This window comes from Vicia villosa, unplaced genomic scaffold, assembly GCF_029867415.1.
Source record: "Vicia villosa cultivar HV-30 ecotype Madison, WI unplaced genomic scaffold, Vvil1.0 ctg.000397F_1_1, whole genome shotgun sequence".
NCBI classification, from domain to species: domain Eukaryota; kingdom Viridiplantae; phylum Streptophyta; class Magnoliopsida; order Fabales; family Fabaceae; genus Vicia; species Vicia villosa.
The window spans coordinates 245,194-266,198 of NW_026705178.1; the positions used below are offsets into that span (position 1 = coordinate 245,194).

General features: G+C 33.2%; 2 protein-coding genes across 6 annotated transcripts; one reads left to right on the top strand and one right to left on the bottom strand.

Moving 5' to 3' along the window:
• Positions 1 to 3,018: 3,018 nt before the first annotated feature.
• LOC131627707 (protein psi1-like) lies at positions 3,019 to 4,339 on the top strand. The gene is made up of 3 exons (XM_058898544.1): positions 3,019 to 3,157; positions 3,237 to 3,305; positions 3,399 to 4,339. Exons 1-3 carry the CDS (start codon positions 3,105 to 3,107, stop codon positions 3,598 to 3,600), a joined length of 324 nt encoding a protein of 107 aa, XP_058754527.1. The 5' UTR covers positions 3,019 to 3,104; the 3' UTR covers positions 3,601 to 4,339.
• A 5,702-nt stretch (positions 4,340 to 10,041) lies between these two features.
• Positions 10,042 to 20,633, bottom strand: LOC131627715 (probable leucine-rich repeat receptor-like serine/threonine-protein kinase At3g14840). Of its 5 annotated transcripts, none has more exons than XM_058898567.1 (24): positions 20,464 to 20,633; positions 17,514 to 17,700; positions 16,987 to 17,058; positions 16,505 to 16,576; positions 16,303 to 16,374; positions 16,118 to 16,189; positions 15,916 to 15,987; positions 15,747 to 15,818; positions 15,572 to 15,643; positions 15,401 to 15,475; positions 15,235 to 15,306; positions 14,935 to 15,006; positions 14,722 to 14,781; positions 14,268 to 14,330; positions 14,151 to 14,186; positions 13,977 to 14,014; positions 13,388 to 13,770; positions 12,335 to 12,530; positions 12,114 to 12,248; positions 11,861 to 11,979; positions 11,526 to 11,736; positions 11,170 to 11,407; positions 10,858 to 11,008; positions 10,042 to 10,425 (listed from the first exon to the last, which is right to left on the bottom strand). In XM_058898567.1, exons 2-24 carry the CDS (start codon positions 17,609 to 17,611, stop codon positions 10,042 to 10,044), a joined length of 2,835 nt encoding a protein of 944 aa, XP_058754550.1. In that variant the 5' UTR covers positions 17,612 to 17,700; positions 20,464 to 20,633. The 5 variants fall into 5 exon arrangements, with proteins under 5 accessions (XP_058754550.1, XP_058754547.1, XP_058754546.1 ...); XM_058898564.1 differs by lacking the exon at positions 20,464 to 20,633 and adding an exon at positions 17,921 to 18,039 and having other exon boundaries at positions 12,114 to 12,245; XM_058898563.1 differs by lacking the exon at positions 20,464 to 20,633 and adding an exon at positions 17,921 to 18,039.
• Between the last annotated feature and the right edge of the window lie 372 nt (positions 20,634 to 21,005).

A 21,005-nucleotide genomic window follows, 5' to 3' on the forward strand; every position in this document is an offset into this window, starting at 1 on the left:
ATGAATGGGTCTCCACGCACATTCCTACGAGTGTTGTTGCTGGTGGTGACACAATTGATGAGCATGATAGGAGAAGGTATTTCCTCCGAACGCGGAGCGGATTTGGTCGTGATAGCCCGCCGGTAGCATCCATATAGGTTCTGTCTTTTCTTCTCCACCTTGGATCAAAACATTGAGGACAATGTTTGGTTTAAGTGTGTGGGAGAAGCTTTACCGATTTCATTTGTTGCTTTATTGTTTTCTAGTTATGTTGTCAAGTATTTATATATGATTTTCTATTGTTATCGAATTTCCCCAAAATTTGAAAATTTTAACCTCCAACAAAAATTTGAATTTTGACGCATGGCATACACACTCTGAAAGTATAGAGGTTGTCACACTTTAGGCAGGGTTAGAAAAACTTGGAGATGTTTCAACAACATCGATACCGTCCTGACACCCTAAACCCCCTCATTATGTGATATCAATTTGGATGCCCATTATGTCGAGACCTTAGGCTCAAGTTTTCAAAGTAGCTCTTAAGTAGTTAATATTAGCAGTCGGCACCATCTTAAGCACAAACTACGTAGGGACTCGATGAATATAAGTGAATGATCATGTTTTTAAATGATTTAATTGAAGAATAGCCTTCTAAGTTAGGTGACCCTCACCCGGTCATTTAGCCCAACGGTTGTTAAGCCAATAAGGATTTAATAATTAGCACCCACTGTTGGTTGGCCTATTGGTCACTGGTACTGGGCTTGGTAGGGTGGACTACGGTCCGATCCCCCGCAACTACAGTTGGGAAAGATGGGGCTTCGCCATTTAAAAAACCAGAACCCCGTGCTAAAGAAAAGAAAAGGATCATAGTCGCTAACCGATTTCCCCTACTATGTGAGTGTATGGATAACGGGCTTAATGTGATTGCGCTTGAATGAAAAGAGTGAAAGGAAAAACGAGAGATATAGGTTGATTTATAACGGCATAATTCGAATTGGTTTGCATAAGGAGGGAGTTTTTGAACATTGTGTCGTTACGGTATCCTTGGTGTTGATATCTATTACCTATCGATGTAACATTTGCCTAACCTAAATATGATTAGGAGTCGTGTCATGCCCTTGTTTCTAATCGAGCTTAAATGTTTCTTTTTACCGTGTTGGTTGATTGCTTGAGGACAAGCAATGGTTTAAGTGTGGGGATGTTGATAACACGTAATTATATCGTATATTAGGCTCGATTATAACATAAATTGTTTCGTTATTTTATTATAATTATATATTATTACAGTATTATGCTGGTATTTTCCTTTGTTTCAGGTATTATGTTTATGCAAGAAGCATTTGGCAAAAGAAGAAGAAATCGTATTAAAAAGGCAAAAGAATCAAGTTGGAGGTACTGTAGTGAAGTGGAGGCGCAAATAGAATGAATCAAATGTGAAGGGTGAAAATAGGATGGATCAAGTGTGGAAGCCCAGCCCATGAAGGAGCTGAAGCTCCCACTATGAAGAAGCTGAGACGCCCGTCTTAGGGCTCAATTGCATGGAGACGCCTGTCTCCAAAGTCCAAGGGCCACGTCATCAAAGTTGGAGACGCCCGTCTCCAGTCAACTGCCACGTCTCCAAGCTCCAATCCCACTAAGAGACGCCCGTCTCCAAAAGCACGTGGACCCCGCCACTTTCTCCATTAATTTAGTGGACAATTCCAAGTCTTCCTATATTTTCTCAACTTCCCACGCCATGATCTCCACTACTTCTCACATGATGCTGAAAGTAACTTCCATTGCCATTCACTATAAAAAGGGTCTGAGCATTCATTTGAAAGTATCCAAGCTTTAGGCGCGGAAGCGCTGTTCATGGTTTTAGGCATAAATTATCACTTTGTAAAAGTGGTAGTTTCTCACATTGAGGAACTACCACATCATTAGTTTTAGGCCTACAATTTATGTACTCTTGGATCACAATCTTGCCGACATTATTTCAAAGCTTCATTCAAGTTTCAAGATTTGTTTTGTTCGTAATTTTATTCAAGTTTGTTTCGTCTGCTTTACTTCCAGGTTTATTTATTTGCAATTATTTTAGTTTCTTGTTCTTATAATATTGTTTTATCATTACAAATCTAGTTACGCACATGTTCATGGTTATTAATTATAATTTCATGTTTAATAATTATAATTTCATGTTTGTTCCTTTAAGTATGTCTGGCTAATTTATTTAGATGTCGGTATGTAAATTAATCTAACCGTAGGGATCCGAAATAAATTGGCTTAAATATGTTTTATTAAAAATCACTCATTTCTGGTTCTGTGTCTAATTTAATTTGATAAAGTTATAAAACCAACAGAGCGAGAGTTTGAGGTTTTAGAACTAATAAAGGTTAAGGTCAACAGAGCGAGAGTTTGAGATTCTTAACTGGATAGTAGACATAGGACATTAGTTTTAAGGATGGCGAATGTGTATTAAAACTGGTTAGAATTTATTTACTTTCAAAAAGTGTTTTTAAACCCGACGCGGGATGGCGAGAGCGTATGTTAGGGAATACTAGCATGATCCGAGTCAACAGAGCGAGAGTTTGAGACTAGGAGATTTAAGTAGGTAACGTCTTCATGAAGCGAGCATTTTATTAATTATGATGTTTTCAAAAAGTGTTTCTAAATCTGGTGGGATGGCGAGAGCGTACATTATGAGTTAAGATCGTAGTCTGAATCAATAGAGCGAGAGTTTGAGAGGAGGAATTTTAAATAACATAGTTAGTAAAGATCTTTGATTTAATTAGAATCTGGCCAATGGAACTTCGGATCACCTAAGTTAGACGAAATACATACTGATATCCGTTTATTATTATATTCTTAGAATTAAGAGTTTATTTTCATTTCTTTAGAAACAACCCAAATATCATTAGCCTTAGCTTTACATAGTAACTTTAGATAACGGTAGGTCGATTTATAGTCCCTGTGGATTCGATATCTTTTAAAACTACACGACACGACTGTGCACTTGCAGTTATCCCGACTAATAGACACGTAAAGTCGCGATCAGATATCCATGTCGTCGATACATGTTCAACACGATATACCCTTGCAAACTTATAATCACATGACAGGGAGTTCAGACTGTTTTTGATACGGAGATGACATGTTTCGGCATAGCAGCATTCTCAAGGTCTCGCCTTATAGCAGAAAGGTGGAGTATTCTATCAATAAGTATTCTTTGATACAACATCCACAGAGGCACATCCGATTGAAAATAAATTACCTTGCAGTCTTGAGGAGCTTTATAAAGGTACTACCAAAAAGATGAAGATCTCAAGGGAAATCACATACGCAAGCGGGTAAACGCTCTTGCCCTTTCCTTTCACTTTTATGTGGTTACAAATAAATCGATTTACTTATCGATCGAATATCTTATGCATATGTATTTGCAGTAAAACTCTACCTGTGAAAGAAATACTGGCGATCGAAATCCAACTAGGCTGGAAAAAGGGTACGAAAATCACTTTCCCGGAGCTTGACTGCAGTGCAGATATGTATTGCCGTGGAATGAATATATGTATTGCAGTAAAACTCTACCTGTGGAACGAATATCTTCTACATATGTATTGCTGCAGATATTGTATTCATCATTGATGAGAAGCTTCACAGTGTATTTACAAGAGAAGGCAATGATTTGGTTGTGACACAAAACATATCACTTGCAGAAGGCAACAAATCTAAATGGTTCTTTAGCACTCTTGGAGCTATGACCAACTGCTGCATGGCCCAGCAACAAATCTTCAACAACTCTCTTTTCTACTATCAATGAGAAATGAAAGAATAGTGCAATAGAAAGTGTTGAGATCCTGTTAGAAACTTGAATACATTTACATGGCTGTGTAGAACACATGTTCTATTAGACTTTGCAGTAATCAACTTAGCCAAGATGCACATCTGAAAAACACATGTATCTTTTCTCTATGCATCTATATCCCAAATGATTTTAATATAGATCCTGCCAAAATATGGGTTTTATAGATTGAAAATTTTCAATTATGTGAAAAATTTGTGTCTGCTGAGATATATTTATATGTTGCCTTCTGCAAGTGATATGTTTGCTGAGATATATTTTCAATTTTTTTTACAGAGATATATTGATTTGCTACAAGAGCACACTATTGTTGTGTTGCAACTTATAATTCAGGTGTTGTTATCTTCAAATTTCTCCACCTTCATCTATCTTTCAAGTGTCTGCCGCAATTCAAGAGCTGCAACAGAACTCATGCAACGGTGGACATCCCACTGGCAGTGCTGGGGTGCTGGATGGATCAATCTAAAATTCATTATTGAGATTTATTTTTGGTTTCTATGTGAAGCACGGGATACTCTAAATAGAGAGGCACTGTTTTAGAAAAACATTTATATTTATATCAAATATAGTTTTAAAATTTTAATCACTATTTTAAAATGTACTATTTTGTAATTGGTGGTCAGGTATAAAGTGTTCATATTTTAGAATATTTTATGACTATGAGAATGTTTCTTGGATATTGTTTGGAAATGGTTATTTTTAAGGAAGATTGGAATTAATGAATCATGATTTACAATGTACTTTATGGTTTCTGGAGTTTTCATTTTCTCATATTTTATTGGGATTTTTTAAATATCGTGATTGTATAAACCAAGCTCTTAACTCTTCATTTATTTTTTGAAAAGTTCCATTTCTTTTCTTTATTATTAAACTTTTCTTTTGATATATGAGGCTATACTTTGATCAAAGTGTTTCTGATTAAGGATAAAATATAAGAAAATTTAAGACTCAAACATAGTGTCTCAACAGTTGGTCAAATGACATACAACATGGGATAATAATGTTATTTGAAGTTTCAAATCTATCAAATCATTTTCCATCTATTATTATAAATTTTTGTGTAAAATATCATTATATTTGGACAAACATAAAATTAAATGATCATTTATCATTTGATTTTAAAATGGTCACTTAATTATGATTATTAACTCAATATATAATTATCATTCTTATTAAAATTGCATGTTAAAATTGCATGTTACAACTCACAAACTAACATTATGATTATCATTCTTATTTTCAATTAAAATAGGAGATACAAGATTTAGACACACAAAAATCTTTAAAAAAAATTTTAAAAGTGTAAACTCATTTATCATTCATTGATTAAAATTTTTTAAATTACTTTTAGTTAGTTCAAAGTATTTTTATGAGTATATTCACATACTTTAAGTTATTAATAAATTAAATAAAAATACAAAATGTAAGAACATGGACAATTGATATTTCTTACGGCAAGAATATTCACCCGCCATTAAACGATTATACATTTTAATAAAAGTCTTTATTTATTTATTTATTTATTAACTAAAAATATTGCATATAGGGATTAAAATATTGAAAAATAACGGGAACATGAAGTTACTAATAACGGGAACATGAAGTTACTGATAAAAATATTGAATATTAACAGGAACATGAAGTTACTGATAAAAATATTGACTATTAACGGGAACATGAAGTTATTGAATAAAATATTCAATATTAACGAGAACATGAGTTACTGATCAAAATATTGAATATTAACGGGAACATGAAGTTACTGATCGAAATATTGAATATCAAGGGGAAAATAATGTTTATTAATCAATATATCCCAAACTTTGGACCAACCTATTGAAAAAAAATTCTATATTTTACACATTTGTTTTTAGGACATTTATTTCTACAATAATATTTATATTGAAATTTTTTTTCCTATCATCTTTTATTTCCCTCAATTACAATGCGCGAAAACGACGGGTACCCGTGCGAACGCACGGGTAAGACACTAGTTAGTCTCCAAAAATAAAGAAATTGAGGTCAAATATATGGTCAATGATATTTAAGTCATGTGAATAATTGTTCGACGTGAATATATTTAAAGGAGGAAAGTGATAGGAAAGATTGAGGAGAAGACTCAGAAAAAACATACACTACAAGTCAAGCTTAAATTATTCTGCATGCACTTTAGATACGAAAGTATGAAACAGAGAGCGGTGTCCGAATTTATGTATAGTGGTTACTTGTTAGTGTCAAAATCAAACGTGAAACGTCATTATTCAAGTAATCATGATTTATTCCACATGTAATCGTGAAAATAATCATGGTTTACTTAACTGACACTAAATAATTTATTCTTCAGTTTAGTGCCTAAATGATTTATTTGAGTACACTTTATAAAGAGGCTTGTTTAGGCCAAAGTCTAAGTACTCTGTCCAATCATTCAAAGTCCAATTAAAATTGTTCAAGCGTATACAGCGAATATGTATAGAGTTAGGACATATGAGATTTAAGAGACATTTTTTAATCTTTATTTTTTATTTTATTTATTTTGAATTTTGTAACTGACTTTGACATTTGAGTGTTAATCTTGTAAGTTCACTCTGCGCCATTGTATCAGAGATCAACATTATTATTTCAAGAGTCAAACATCCTCAATCAACATTAATTTTAGTTCCCGCACGGAACAGTGGTGTCGTATGTGGAAACAACATCGGATTCCCACGAAATTTCATTATCAAATCTTGTTTAATCCAAAGCCAAATCATGAGAAATCACATATGAAGCTCATTTCTTTCCTAACCTTGCGGCATAATACAATTCTACCAGCTTCCTTCCTTGATCCAACTGTTGATTCCTATGAGTGTAATTAAGAAGTTCCGGAAGCAAATCTTAGGACGAAGACGATCTCTTCGTTATCGTCGGATTTCATCATATCTAAAAGGGAAATAGAAAGTATCTGCATAGTAGCATTGTTGAAGTGGAAAAATTAGCCTCTACCATGAATTCAAGATCCTTCTTTATCATAACAATAAGATGTATCACTTTGAGAAGCTCATTCTACATTTGAAGCTTGACATATCTGAATATAGTTTGAGATGAACGTGAAAGTAGATCTCCTACACATCGGTTGAAATAAAGGGAGAATAAAGGTCTCGTGGATCTAGCAGATTCACCAATCGCATATGGAAAGGGATATATCACTCAAATCTACTCCTACCGACGGGCCAACTGAATTGGCATACATGAAAATTAAAGCCAACACTATGCCTTTTCCTAAAAGACAAAAATTCGACAAGGTTCTCACATCCAACACAGACAATACCTCATAGCCGCAATGGCGCAGACTTAAGGTCGGCCGGGACGTAATATTGGAACCGAAGAGCTAAGTAGCTCGCCTCAACACCAGGAAAAGTTGTAATTTGATAAAAAAAATGACCCGTGGTTCCGAGCAAAAGGCTAGATACGAAAGATTGTAGGGGCCGAACCCCACGACTCATCATATAGAGAACAAGCAAGTGGGGAAATAAAATCTATTGACTCATATCCCTTCGAAAGCAAAACTGATCGTCAGACAATCTTGTGCGGACCTCCTAGAGTCCGAGAGACATGTATCGATCCCATTCGCACATAAAATAAGTATCTCTCAAGATCCCTCTAAATTTGAATAAATAAATCTTTTACCCAAAAGAAATATTGTATACACAAATAATATTATTATTATTGGCCATATGGCATAGATAGTGTTTATGAAACAGGATCCAACTATGCGCAATGCACTTGAAACGCAACTAGCGCACCCCTTTTTAAGAACTAGCCACTCCAAGAGCGTAAGTGATGGAACCTAGGAGACGTCCACCTTGAACCAGGATAAAACTTGGGGCTAGGGACTGGAATTCCACCTTTGGCTAGGTTGTTTCTATTGCTTTCTAGAATTGCATGCTGATAGTATTTTCTGTTGGTAGCTATTTATTGCATAAGTTGTAGGTTTTGTTAGAATTGGTAATTCAATAGTGTCTTAGTGTGGATTAAGTTTGAAGACTTTGATAGTAGAAACTTGCGCGTGATTGAAAATCATTTGATAACACATCTTGTGAAATTGAACGAGTTTGCAATATGATTAGTTTGTACTTTTGTGAAATTCAGTAGTTCAATTTGATACATTGTAAACTGATAAAGCACATTTGTGAATCTCTTAATTTTAGCATAATCTATTTCACACAAAATTTTCTTCCGCCACGCAAAATAAACTTTGTTTTTGAAACCGTGTTAAAAACCTTTTCAAACGAACTTTTAACTTGGGAGGTCTATTCACCCCCTCTAGACCGTTCATAGTCCATATTCTCACTCAACAACAATTATCCTAGATGATGCCACCAACCTCTTCCACCTCCCCCTTATAGTAACTTTTTCATCCCTCCATTGATGAACCAGAAGATTGCATGTAAGGCTGCTAAGAGGTGTTTGCGTCATTTTGGGTATGTTCATGGTATTTCTAGACTAGTTTGTGTTAGCATTGATAAATGGTTTAGGTCTATCATTATTAACAATCACATTGCTATTAGAGAAAATGCAGTGGGGTGTCTGTTTCTAGACAATGTCTAGACGGTTATTTAGAGTGTGGTAATTTAGAGTATTTGACCCTCGCATCATCCCACATATTCATCCTGCAGATGATGGTGGACCTTCCCGTGATGGAGGATCTTCAAATGACGTGCCACCTTCTCGACTAGTATGTGTGACCATCAGCGATGCAGATGGTAGCACTTCTTTCAGATAACATCGTGGAATTGGTAAACCCAAATGGTGAGGTCTATGTGGGGTTAGCTCAGATAACACACATTGTTTGTGGTGGAATGACATACATTTTATTTGTTGTTCATTATTTATAGTTGCTGACATTATTTTGGGTTTTTACTCAAATATTTGTATATTATTGACACTTTATGTTAACATGGCATTAGATGAAAATTAAAATTACATTACTACGGGATGAACATAACTTAAAATGAACATTGCTTAACATAACTTAACATGAACATAACTAAGCGTTACCAGATGATTCAGGATATTTCAACATCTTGATAATATCGTCAACAGATCTTACAGTTGTCGCATCCACCTCGATTGTACCTTTTGTTTTGTATCGGAGAAACGTGTTCCACATAAGTCTTAAATCTTCATCGGTCATCAACTCAAAGTTGTTGAACTTCACATTTCTTTTGTCATTAATCGATTATTTGGGTAGCACAATATATTATTCGATTTCTAATTCAAAACATCAAGAGGGGTGTTCTCTATGAGCCTAAAATCAACATGAGAGCTCACATTATTGAAGTAAACAAATGTAAGATCCCAAAATTAAGACATTGTGAGACGTTTTTGTTAAGAATATATAAAACATATTTATACAAGTTTTAAATCATTATGGACCATACAAAGCTGTTGGTGCAATCACAATCTTATAAAAGTGTTGGCATAGTCATAGTTGTACAAACAATAATACTATCGAATTTGTAAAGGGTGGAGAACATATTTGGCATGCCAAATTTTTTTAAATTGAATTGGTCGGTAAACCTTTTATTATGTACCATATATTTCAAATAATCTGGTAAAAACATATTTTTTGAATTACCTGTCAATTTTTTTTAACTTAGTGAAAAAATAAAAATAAAATATTTTTGATATTATGAAAATATGGAGAGCCAAAAAACTCAAAAATATTTTTAAATATCTTTTGAATTGCACATCAATACCATGTAACGCCAACTCATAAAAATGGATAGCCAAAAAAACTCAAAATTAAATAAAAGAATCAAAATACTAAAATTTAAAATATCCAAATTAAAACAATAAAAAATAAAAATAGTAAATCTATAATATTAAGTCAATTAATTGATAACAAATTTAAGAGATTAACAAATTTTAATGAAATCAAATGGTTCTAATAATTTGCATATTTCAATCTTACATTAGACCAGTCAAATCCTTTTCAATATATTATGGACCAAGTTATTAAGCTAATTTTTTTAAAGGAAAAAAATACAAAGGGTCAAGATCGTTACGAAATGTACTTAACTAACCGGAAGAAACAACTGAAGAACACTAAAAAAAGTACATAAGAAAAAACAAACAGAAAGCAGATAACCATCACACGACAAAAGAAATACAGGCTAGAACAAGCTGAAGAAAACCACCATCAACAAAATAGTAATTGGCAGATGCAATATCGACAAATACTGTTAATTTCTTTCCTCCCAATAGGAAGAATCAAGGTGAACAGGATAAAGGTCTACAGCTGATGAAGATGTAGCAGTCCATGACCCGTCATTTAATATACGCTGACTTTGTGAGGTATTTTCTTCCATCTGATAGTAATACTTCCTCATTACTTCCATCTTCTTTTCATCCATTACTTCACTTGAATCTGAAACAAATTCTGGAACCATAGTCCTTCCTTCAAGGTAACTTACCACCGACGACATGGAGGGCCTAAGGTTTGAAGTTACATTCGTGCATAGGAGAGCCACATTTATTACCACCATAGCTTCCTTTTTGTTGAAATCTGCTCCTAATCTTCTATCAACTAGCTCCATTAGGTCACCCCTCTCCTTCAACAAATGTGCCTGTTGAAAAAAAAAGAAAAGAAAACAAAGAATAGTTTGATTTGTAACTCAAGCCATTTCTAAAGTATGAAATCAATCATATTTCTATTAAATAACTAAATCAAAATGATGTCACTTATTAAGATGCTTCATGATAGTAATATTCTAGAAACTTACAGTAACTGTGAAATCTTCTGTACAATTACTCTTCTAGACAGATTAAGATTACATACTTTTCTGATTCTCTTCTATGAAATGTAATACTTTAACAGAGATATTTTCTTCTAATTTTCTAAATTAGCATTTGGTTTCTTAAATGTTAATATTTTTGCTAAGTTGTTGTCTTCTTGTAGAATTATAATATAACATGAAAAGTGAACAAGAGTATATGTGTGACACAATTAAATGTAAGTAGATAGTACCATGGATCAAAGAAGGACATAAAAAAGTTACCCAATCAAGAAGATAGAATGCCTCCTCCTTTGACCGATAGAGGGTGTTGTTCTTTCCACTAATGATTTCCAAGACAACAATTCCAAAACTATAAACGTCTGCTTTGTCCGTCAAATAACCATGCATTGCGTACTCAGGAGCCATATATCCGCTACATAATTGGAACATATCATTGAAATAACTTGATTTAAGTATACAACGTGTCATGATATCAGATGTTTTAATTAATAAAAATATACAGTTTTAATTAAATTCATTAATTTTTAGTACTTTTAAGTCAACTAGGAGAAGGCAGGAATTATAGTTACTCACTAGGTCCCAGCAATTCTAGTGCTAATGTGAGTGTTCTCCTCCTCATCAAGTCTGGCCAAACCAAAATCAGATATCTTTGGGTCAAGATCTTTATCAAGCAACACATTAGTTGCTTTGATGTCCCTGTGAACAACCTTCAGTCTTGATTCTTCATGAAGGTATGCCAATCCTCTAGCAATACCAACACAGATCTTCTTCCTAGTTGACCAATCTAATCTTATTTGATGTTCTTCTGGACCTTTATTTGTGAAAGTAATAAGAATTAGACAATGGTAGCACATAGTCATGTGCTAAGTTAGAAAATGTGTCATATCACATAAATAACAACCCAAACAAAACCATATAGGAAAAATTACCAAATAAAGCACGAGCTAAACTATTGTTTTCCAAGTATTCATATATCAGCAACAACTGATCTCCCTCCACACAACAACCATAGAGTTTAACAAGATAAGGATGCTGCAAAGCAGAAATCATGCCTATCTCATTTAAAAACTCACGATTCCCTTGCTTTGATTTAGAAGAAAGTTGCTTTACTGCTATTAATGTCCCATTGGGTAAACATCCCTGCATTTTAAGGAATGCTATTTTTTTAGAAGTTGAAAAAGAATTTTCTGAAACAAATATATAACATCATAGTAACAGCATGACACTTGAGAAGATTTGTTAATTGTTATACTATGCAACATACCTTGTACACGGGACCAAACCCTCCTTCTCCAATCTTATTGGAAAGATCAAAGTTATTTGTGGCTGCTTTGATTTGTCTTAAGGTAAATAAACCCGTGTGTAGGTCTAAACTCTCCAGCTCTGTTAATTGAAGTAAAAGAAAGATCAAAGATCTTTTGAACTAACAAAATTACACATGGACACTCAGCATCGATATTCATTTGTTCGCAAAAGTTAGACAACAATGGCAACAAAAGAAATTCATTGGTAATCACCTTTTGCTAATGAATTTTTCTTTCCAAAACATCCTTTCCACCAAAGTGTACCAAATACTAGAATGATAATAACTGTTGCTGCAACCACAATTCCAACCACAGCTCCTGCAGATATGCTTCCATGTGGAGAGTCTGCTTGATTATTAAACAACACATTTCAAATATTATATGATAACAAGGAGATCACAGCATAAGGTTAGGACCGAGCTAGTATAACCTACCAGTTTCAACTGATATAGCTGATATAAGAGGACCGTATACTGATCTATTAGGGAGAAACTGTGTCCCTTTTCCAGCCCAATACAATCGGATCTCCAAGGTATTACTAGTAACAACAACATTGAACTGTTTTACAATTTTCTTACCAACTCCTCCTGCTTCTTCTGCAATATTGAAGTCCTTTTGCACTGCCTTTCCCTGCAACATTTCAATCACAATTTTAATGCTTCATGGTGACTACACCCTACAAGTATTTTAATCGTCAATTTGTTTTAAAAATATCGTAGAATTTAATTTAAATTGTTATGAGTCTCACATCGGAAAATATATGATCTGAATATGTGTTTATGGGTATAATCCTCACATTATAAGATGATATCAGAGCTTGTTTCGATCCTCCCTGACGTCTTTTTTTAATGATAGGTTCTATTGAAGAAAAAAAATCCTCGTGTTAAATCGACAAATTGTTCTCGGCAAGTCGTCTACCACTTTACGTGCTTGAAGATCAAGATTGGATCATATATGAATTCGGTTGATTCTATAACCATTGGTTTTGATAATGGTCATATATACCCTTTGTTTCCTCTCTATGTTGGTTTGGTCTCTCTCTTTGGATGCTCCCCCTGTTGGTTTCTCACTCTGGCTTCACTTTCGGTGTCATCTCCGATGTCACTTTCAGGTGTCACTTCCAATGTCACTTCCATCGTCATCTCCAGGGTAATCTTCGACATCACATTTGGCTTCACCTCCGATATCATCTTCGTATTTGAATTAACCGGCGAAACAACTTAATCCCTCTTTGGTTGTTGCTCCTTTCCATGATGGTTCTTCTCATTGGTTTCTTTCTCCATTGGTTAAGATATTAGTTTGTTTGGTTTCATCTCATATTTTCAGGATTAATTTGTAACAAGATTAGTAAGCTTCAGCATGAGGCGGGTGAGAAAGCGTAAGTATTTTAATTGAAAAAAAAGAAAGAAGTTCGATAGTGGCCCTATAGGATCCTTTCTTTTTTAACAAACAAGTGGCTATTGAAAGAATATTGTTAAACCATGTACCTGAAGGTAGATATCAAATACACGCCTTCCAAGACTACCATAGGTTTGATCATCTCTGATCATTATTTCAGCAAAATGTAGATTTACTGTGTAGCTTCCATTTTCCAGGCAAAATCCATAATAAGTCAAAGAAATAGGAGAAACGCGCGCAGTCATGTACAATTCAGCATCCACCATAGTAAGTGTAGAGGTATATTTTGTGGAATAATAAGTTGCTCCAAGTTGATCACTATCAATGAATGCACCAGTGGTGCTAGATGCCCATTTTCCTGTTGGACTGGCATGGAATCTAGCTGGTCCAGATGAATCTGAATCACCATCATAGGTTGTTCTGTTGACTTTTGCTTGATTTCCACCACAATTTATATAAAGGGAGTTTGAGGCTGGTTGAGCAGATCATGTGAGCAACTTTGGAAACATTAAGGAAACTACGAAAACTAAATAAAAAAATATAATCCTTGAAATTTTATTTTTCTATGTTCATATTTTCTTTGGCTTATTTTCCTGTACTTATTTTCTTTTAAAACAAGAAACAAAAACATGGTGAGAACTTCGCTGTCTATAGAAAAGTTGCCATAAAGAAACTCACGTTTGGGACATTCAAAGCTCAAACACGAAGTTGTTCCTCTGAGAAAATTATGGAAGGAATAGAATAAGTTAGATGATTAGTAAAATAAGATAAGCTTCATGACATCATAAGAGGGAAATGGAAAGGCTATATACACACATGCGCATGTTTTAGTATTTACAAAACCAAACTTACATGTCATTGCGTGCCCATGAGGTAGAAAACAAGTTCCTGAGATATATTAGAGAAGACGATATCTCAGAAAGGTTCTAAAGTTTGCAAACAAATGTACACAAATGGAAGGATTCTTACACTTTATCATTTTGACATATCTGACTCACTTGGCTTAAGCTGAAGTTATTGTATGAAAGGTCTCTACATGCAAGTCATAAATTTGATTCAGATTATGATAATAATATAACAATCAGAGACTTAATGAAACATTTGGTGACTACATAATAATAATATGGCAATCAGAGACTAAAGAAACAATTGCACAATCATACTCCAAGAGCATAAATGTTTCAAAGTGATTTTCTTAATAGGAGGAAGGTATCAAGAGGAGAGATTCAGGGGGTTATGAACCTATGTTATGTGTGAAACTAAACTCGTGAATATGAACCTAAAGCTAGAGTTCATCATGAGAAAAAAAAAACAAAGGATTAAACTATAGTAGTTCTGAAAAAGCTTTAATGGCTTAAATGCTATATGCATATCATTATTCAATCCAAGGAACCATACAAGTAGTACTAGAAAGATAACTCACACGTTGACTTTTGTTGACCAAGGAGGCATTGATCCAGTGAGAAGGTTTCCAGTTAAAATTCTACCATAAAAGAATATTTAAATATTAATCTTCATGAATCTAAGTAGGATTATTCAGCTATGTTCAGACTGAAAGTTGAAACCAGAGTTGTGGGAGTAGAGAAGGCAACAGATATGTGATTAAAAATATATGCCAAAAAATAATGTTCCATACATGTATGTCAAGTTGTTTAGGTAAGCATAGGTCGAAGGAATTATTCCACTTAAGTTGTTAAAGCTGAGGTCTCTGAAATAGACATCATATTGAGAACGAGTCAAAAAGCTATAGAAAATTTGTCATAGGAAAACATTCCAACCAATCAAATAATTGGTTAAAGCTATATATATGTAAAATGTATCCAAGCTCTAATTACGAAACACAAAAATATAGAAGGTTATAGAATTTGCTAAACTTATCAAAAGAAACATTAATGGTTAGCTATAGTCAAACAAAAAGTAGCAAGTATGCAATTACAAATGCTTTAATGTTGTCATATTCCTAAGATAATTAGGTAGCGTCCCGTTAATGTTGCAATTCCTTAGAATCCTGTGAAACAATAAGATAGACAACAATATGTTATGAGTGTTTTTGTTGCTGTTTTTTTCTTTTCTTTCTGAAAGAGTCAGAGAAATCAACTCACAGTTTTTCTAATGACGTCAGATTATTAAGTTGTGGCAAAGGTGCATAGTCAGATCCATTCAAATCACTAATTCTCCTGAATATCACATTTGAATCAAAGCTAAGTAAACACAATTCAAATGAAAGTTAAATTTCAACCCTTGTTTTATCAGTATAAAAAATTCGTACATACAAGTTAGTTAAGTTTGTCAAGAGTGAAATTCCAGAAGGAATCGGCCCACTTAATCCACTTCCTTGAATCATTCTGTCAAAAGCAAAGTAACCGTTGGTAATTCTTTTTAAATATCAAGCAATACCAAAACTATTATATTTGAGGAAAATTTAAAATAAAAAAGGAGAGTGCATACAGTTTTTGTATACTTTTCCAGTTCTGAATATAATCAGGTATCTTTCCAGAGAATTGATTGTCCTCAATTCGGCTGCATTGAGAAAGGGCGTGAAAATTTGAAGCATCGTAAAAAGTATTTTTTTTAATTTAGTCGTCATTAAACATCACCATAAAAATTTGAAGCTTACAAATCCAGCAATGTAATGAGCTTGGCCAATGTCACAGGTAGTTCTCCAGTAAAATTGTTAGAGGAAACTCGCCTACATATCATCGAAAAACAAAACAGTAAATTATGATTCTAAGCAATGGAAATCAATGTGGATTTTGAACATTAAACTTTGATATTTCAGGGAGAACATCAACTAGTGGTGGGGGGGATAAAGTGCTTACAGTGTTTGAATTTGGGTTAGATACCCAAGTTCAGGAGGAAGATTTCCTGACAACTGATTGTTCCATAACTCCCTATCCATTTCAAGTTAAAGTTAAATTCTACTGTAACTCTTTGAATTAAACACAATCATGTTTATGTACTTATAAATGGTTTTTTCCAATAAAGTGGGAAGAAAGAAACTCACAAATTTTGGAGAGTAGATATGTTTGCAATCTCAGCTGGTATTGAACCCGTTAATCGGTTTACTGGAAGAGCACTGTGATAATTAAGAAACATGTCATCACTAGCTTATTGAGTTGCAAAATCTTATAAAGAATGTAAAAATAAGACCCATATGTCAATCAATGACTGAATATCAGAACAGACAAATAAGAGACAAATCATACATTTTACTAATATTCATCATGGAGCCCCATTGTTTTGGAATTGTACCATGCAAATAATTGCGAGAGAGGTCACTGTAATAGAGAGAAAGGGAGACAAAGAGCTTGTCAAGAAAAATAATATATATATATATATATATATATATATATATATATATATATATATATATATATAGACACACACACACACAATTGGAGATGTTGGAGTAAATAGCAATTATTACTACTAATATTGAAAGTTGTAGCAATCTATCATGTATTTAGGAAATATCATTCATGCACCTAGGAAGTAGCATTCTAACTAGTCTCCTTCTAAATGTAAATTGCATTTATTTCTAATAGTATATATAAATGATAAATTAGCAGAGAGCAAATCATCCGAGCATTTCATAAATCTTTTAATCCTCTACCAAAGTCTCATAATCAAAGATATACAACAAGTTCAATATAATTTGAATGTGAGGGAATGTTTAGGAATTGCATACATTGTTTGAAGGTAACGCAACCTGGTCAGTCTTGGTGGGAGAGTGCCAGGAAGATTTTGCCCTTTCAAAGTTCTAAATGTGCATTTTACAATAAAAAAAAAAGTTAAACACAATCAATGAGCAAAATAATGTAATTAATTCTAATATATTTCTTAGCCAATAGATTTTAGAGAAAAAATTGCAACAAGCTCTTTTGCTGTAGATAATATTGATTTGTCAAACATAAATATAGTAAAAATACATGGCTTTGACAATATTTGTTTTACTTTCAAATCTTAGTGTGACCATAAGGGATAGCAATTTTATAGATGTGTAATAATGATATATTTTTACTGAATGGTAGGATATAACTATACGTACATAATGGTTAAAACTGATCTAACTCATGTATACACATATACAATGTCAATTCCTACCTCAATATCAATGAAAATACTTCAATACTACGGCAAATGAAGGGAAAATACCAAATCAAATGATTAGGAGTAGTAATATCAAAGGTTCAATTCTACGGAAAATAGGCTTACATTGAAATAACATGGCAGAAATTGTCACCGGCAATAGAGCAGTTACAGTAAACATTGCTCTGTACGATATCCAATCTGCGATTGGGAGGCTCACCCATAGTCCAGTTAGGTTTGTTGCTGCATGGATCTATGTTGAAGTTCCAATCCTTCTTACCAAGTGATTTAGCTATATCTTCAAGAGCTTTCTCTAAATATACAATTCAGAAGCAATCAGCTAAGTACTGAAAATGTTTTAAACTACATGAACATGTCATCAAATATATATACAGAACTTCTATAGAAACTATGGGCAAAAATAATAATACGTATATTGAAGCTAACATGAATGCTTAGATAAAAAGATTGGAAAGGAAGGATCAAGAAAATTCTTAATTATTTGAGAGCTATGGTATAAATACATATCATACTTTCGTCGGGGTGAATAGTAGCAGCTCCAAAAGCTGTAAGAGATATGAACCAAATGGCAATGACGAAAAGGGAGAAAAATTGAAAGGTAGTGTTCATCTTAATGTTAAAAAGGAAGAAAGTTCAAATATATCAATAATTTAGAGCTAAAGAGTCTGAATATATTGTGTATTTGGAATTAAAGAGTCAAAGGAAGATTTTTTTTTTTAATAACCAGTATTTTAAAAAAAAAATTCCAAAATAACCACACTTTTCAAAAAGAAAAAATTCGCCACCCAGAGGAGGCGCCACTCTTTTGGCGCATGTACTTAATTTAATGAGGAGGCGCCACATTGTATGGCGGATGCTCCTGTGTCATGCCATACAGTGTGGCGCATGCACTTAAAGTTTAAGTGCAGTAGCCGCTCAGTGCAGGTACTCTGTTGTTTTGGATTTTTTATTTGTTTTTTAAAATAAATAAATAATAAATAAAAATAAAATTGTTAAAACATTCATTTGAAAATATTATTACAAGACGTTTGGATATTTTTTTTACCGACATTCATTTGAAAATACTATTACAAGACGTTTGGATACTATTAGGCCATGCAGACCCTAGGCTTCAGCTACTCTACATTTGCATGCAACTTGGGGCGTTTGGGTGGAGGACGTCGGTAAAAAAACTAACCAAACGTCTTGTAACAGTATTTTCAAATGAATGTCATAATAATTTTATTTTTATTTATATTTATTATTTATTTATTTATTTAAAAAAAAACAAATAAAAAACCTAAAAAAACTGAGTAGCCGCACTGAACGGCTACTACATTTAAAGGTTAAGTGCATGCGCCACACTGCATGGCATGATAGAGGAGCATGCGCTATGCAGGGTGGCGCGTTCTCATTAAATTAATTGCATGCGCCACACATAGTGACGCCTTCTCTGTGACGAATTTTTTTTTTTTTGAAAAGTGGTTAGATTGGTAAATTTTTTGAAAATGTGGTTATTTTGGAAATTTTTTGAAAAAAATACTTATTTGAAAAATAAAATCTCAAAGGAAAGTTCTTAATGCATATCAACACATTTATCAGTATAAATTACAAATTTTGTCAATAAAATTGTAGGGCGTTGTTAATCTATTCCCTAAAATTACTAGTTTGTGTACTAGTGTACATGCATATGCCAACTTTTTAGGAATATATTTACAATTTTACAATTATATAATTTTATGTGTTTGTTTTGAAAAACCAATTAAGAATAAATTGATGTAAATAGTGGTACCGATGGCAGAAAGCCATAAATTTCATCATACCGACTGTTTTGCGGCGGATTTCTAGCGGATTATGGCAGAAAATTTTGGAATATTCACCGATATTAACCATGTATATCCGCCGTGGTGACGCCATGGCGGAATGTAATGCATTATATTTATATAAAAGAAAAAAATATTTATACACAAGGTTTGGTTTTGTTTGATTTAGTTTTAAAAATTCATTCCATAATCTTATCTGATTTAAATGGTTTTTACCGAATGATATCTAAATACATCCAATGATATTCAACTTTGTGTGATTTTTAATCGGTTTGTGGTTTTAATTTGGATCGATTTTAAAGGTGAATCCATATTTTTTGGGTGTGACTGAAAAAAATCATTTTAAAAATGTAAATTAAAGTAAATCACTCATGTTATTCACATTAATGATTGTCACACAAATATTTAAAGCATATATATATACAAGTCAAGCTTTATAGTTTATACCATTATGCGTGTACTATAGATAATATATATGTACTAGTATGCCCCAGCTAGGAATTTTAATAAACAGACAAACATCGCAAAATTTCATTAATTTCAGAGACTAATGCATAGACAAGTCATATATGTATGCCCCAGCCAGGAATTTAAAGCATATACAATTCAAAGTTCAAACTTCAGACTATTATGTATATACTATAGATGTATGCCCCAGCTAGGAATTATAACAAACAAACGACATAATGATCGATTACTTTTCAAAAACAATAAAAGTGTTGTACACTAGCAAGGTCATTTAAAGTCTGACCTAAACTATGAATGGATTGACCCAACATAAAAATTGTTAACACCTAGCGGGATTTAAACTCGAGACTTAGAGAGAAACACACTCTCAAATTAAGGTTGATATTAAGGTTAATGATACATGCAATTGTAGAGAAGTCATGGTTTATTTTACTCTCATGATGATTGATGATTACAGACATATATTTAAAGGAGGAAAATGACATTGAAAAGATTGAGAAGAGTCAGAAAATGTGTAATGCATTTCTATAGATGTTTGCTTTAGTCAGGAATTTTAACAAACAGATAAACGTCTTAATTTCATTAGTTTCAAACACTATGATACTGACTCAGACAATGCATATACAAGTCAAGCTTTTGACTATTCTGCATGTACTATAGATGTATCATGTATGCCCCAGCTAGGAATTACAACAAACAGATACACCGCATAATAAGCAATTATTTTTCTAAAACAGGTAAACGTTATGATAAGCAACTATTTTTCAAAACAGATATATTCATACCTTTAATTTTCCTTATTCCGCTGCGAGGGCTTCACCGCTACCAAGCTCCGCCTCTCACCGCCGTGAGCTACTGGGCGCGCGATTACCTTTTACCTTTTTCAAATGATGTAATGGAATGGAATGAATTGATATATTATCAGTTTCTATTGTTTGGATTACACCACTGCGTTTTTGTTAACCACTACTTTTAATTTACAATTAACCGATAAAAGATATTCGGCTAATCATTCACCATGAGTTATATTAAAAGAAAAGAGAATGTTAATAACCGCTCTTTATGCACTCTTTAAGTAATTAAAATGGTAAATATTTTAAAAAATACGTGTATTTAATGTATTAAAATTGTATTGAAAATTGAAATGTTAATTTTTATAAAGAAAGTTTCTCAACGCACCTCAAACACATCTTATACACCAAGTAAATTTTCATTTTTACCCCCTGCTTTTGTAGATGCATATCCGGAAGCACTTAATATTTTGAAAAATTTCACTTCCTTCCGTAAATGCATCTACGGAAGCGTATAAAATAAAAGAATACACAGT

What these genes read in the sequence shown, in the direction of transcription:
- LOC131627715 (XM_058898563.1), bottom strand. Translation starts at nt 18,017, where the DNA reads ATGAACACTACCTTTCAATTTTTCTCCCTTTTCGTCATTGCCATTTGG. An exon ending in TGGAAAAGTATACAAAAACT is followed by an intron (nt 15,644 to 15,746) that starts GTATGCACTCTC and finishes TGCTTTTGACAG; the next exon opens with AATGATTCAAGGAAGTGGAT. An exon ending in GAGCTTTGAATGTCCCAAAC is followed by an intron (nt 13,771 to 13,976) that starts GTGAGTTTCTTT and finishes CTGCTCAACCAG; the next exon opens with CCTCAAACTCCCTTTATATA.
- LOC131627707 (XM_058898544.1), top strand. Translation starts at nt 3,105, where the DNA reads ATGACATGTTTCGGCATAGCAGCATTCTCAAGGTCTCGCCTTATAGCA. An exon ending in TCTCGCCTTATAGCAGAAAG is followed by an intron (nt 3,158 to 3,236) that starts GTGGAGTATTCT and finishes ATTACCTTGCAG; the next exon opens with TCTTGAGGAGCTTTATAAAG. An exon ending in GAAATCACATACGCAAGCGG is followed by an intron (nt 3,306 to 3,398) that starts GTAAACGCTCTT and finishes ATGTATTTGCAG; the next exon opens with TAAAACTCTACCTGTGAAAG.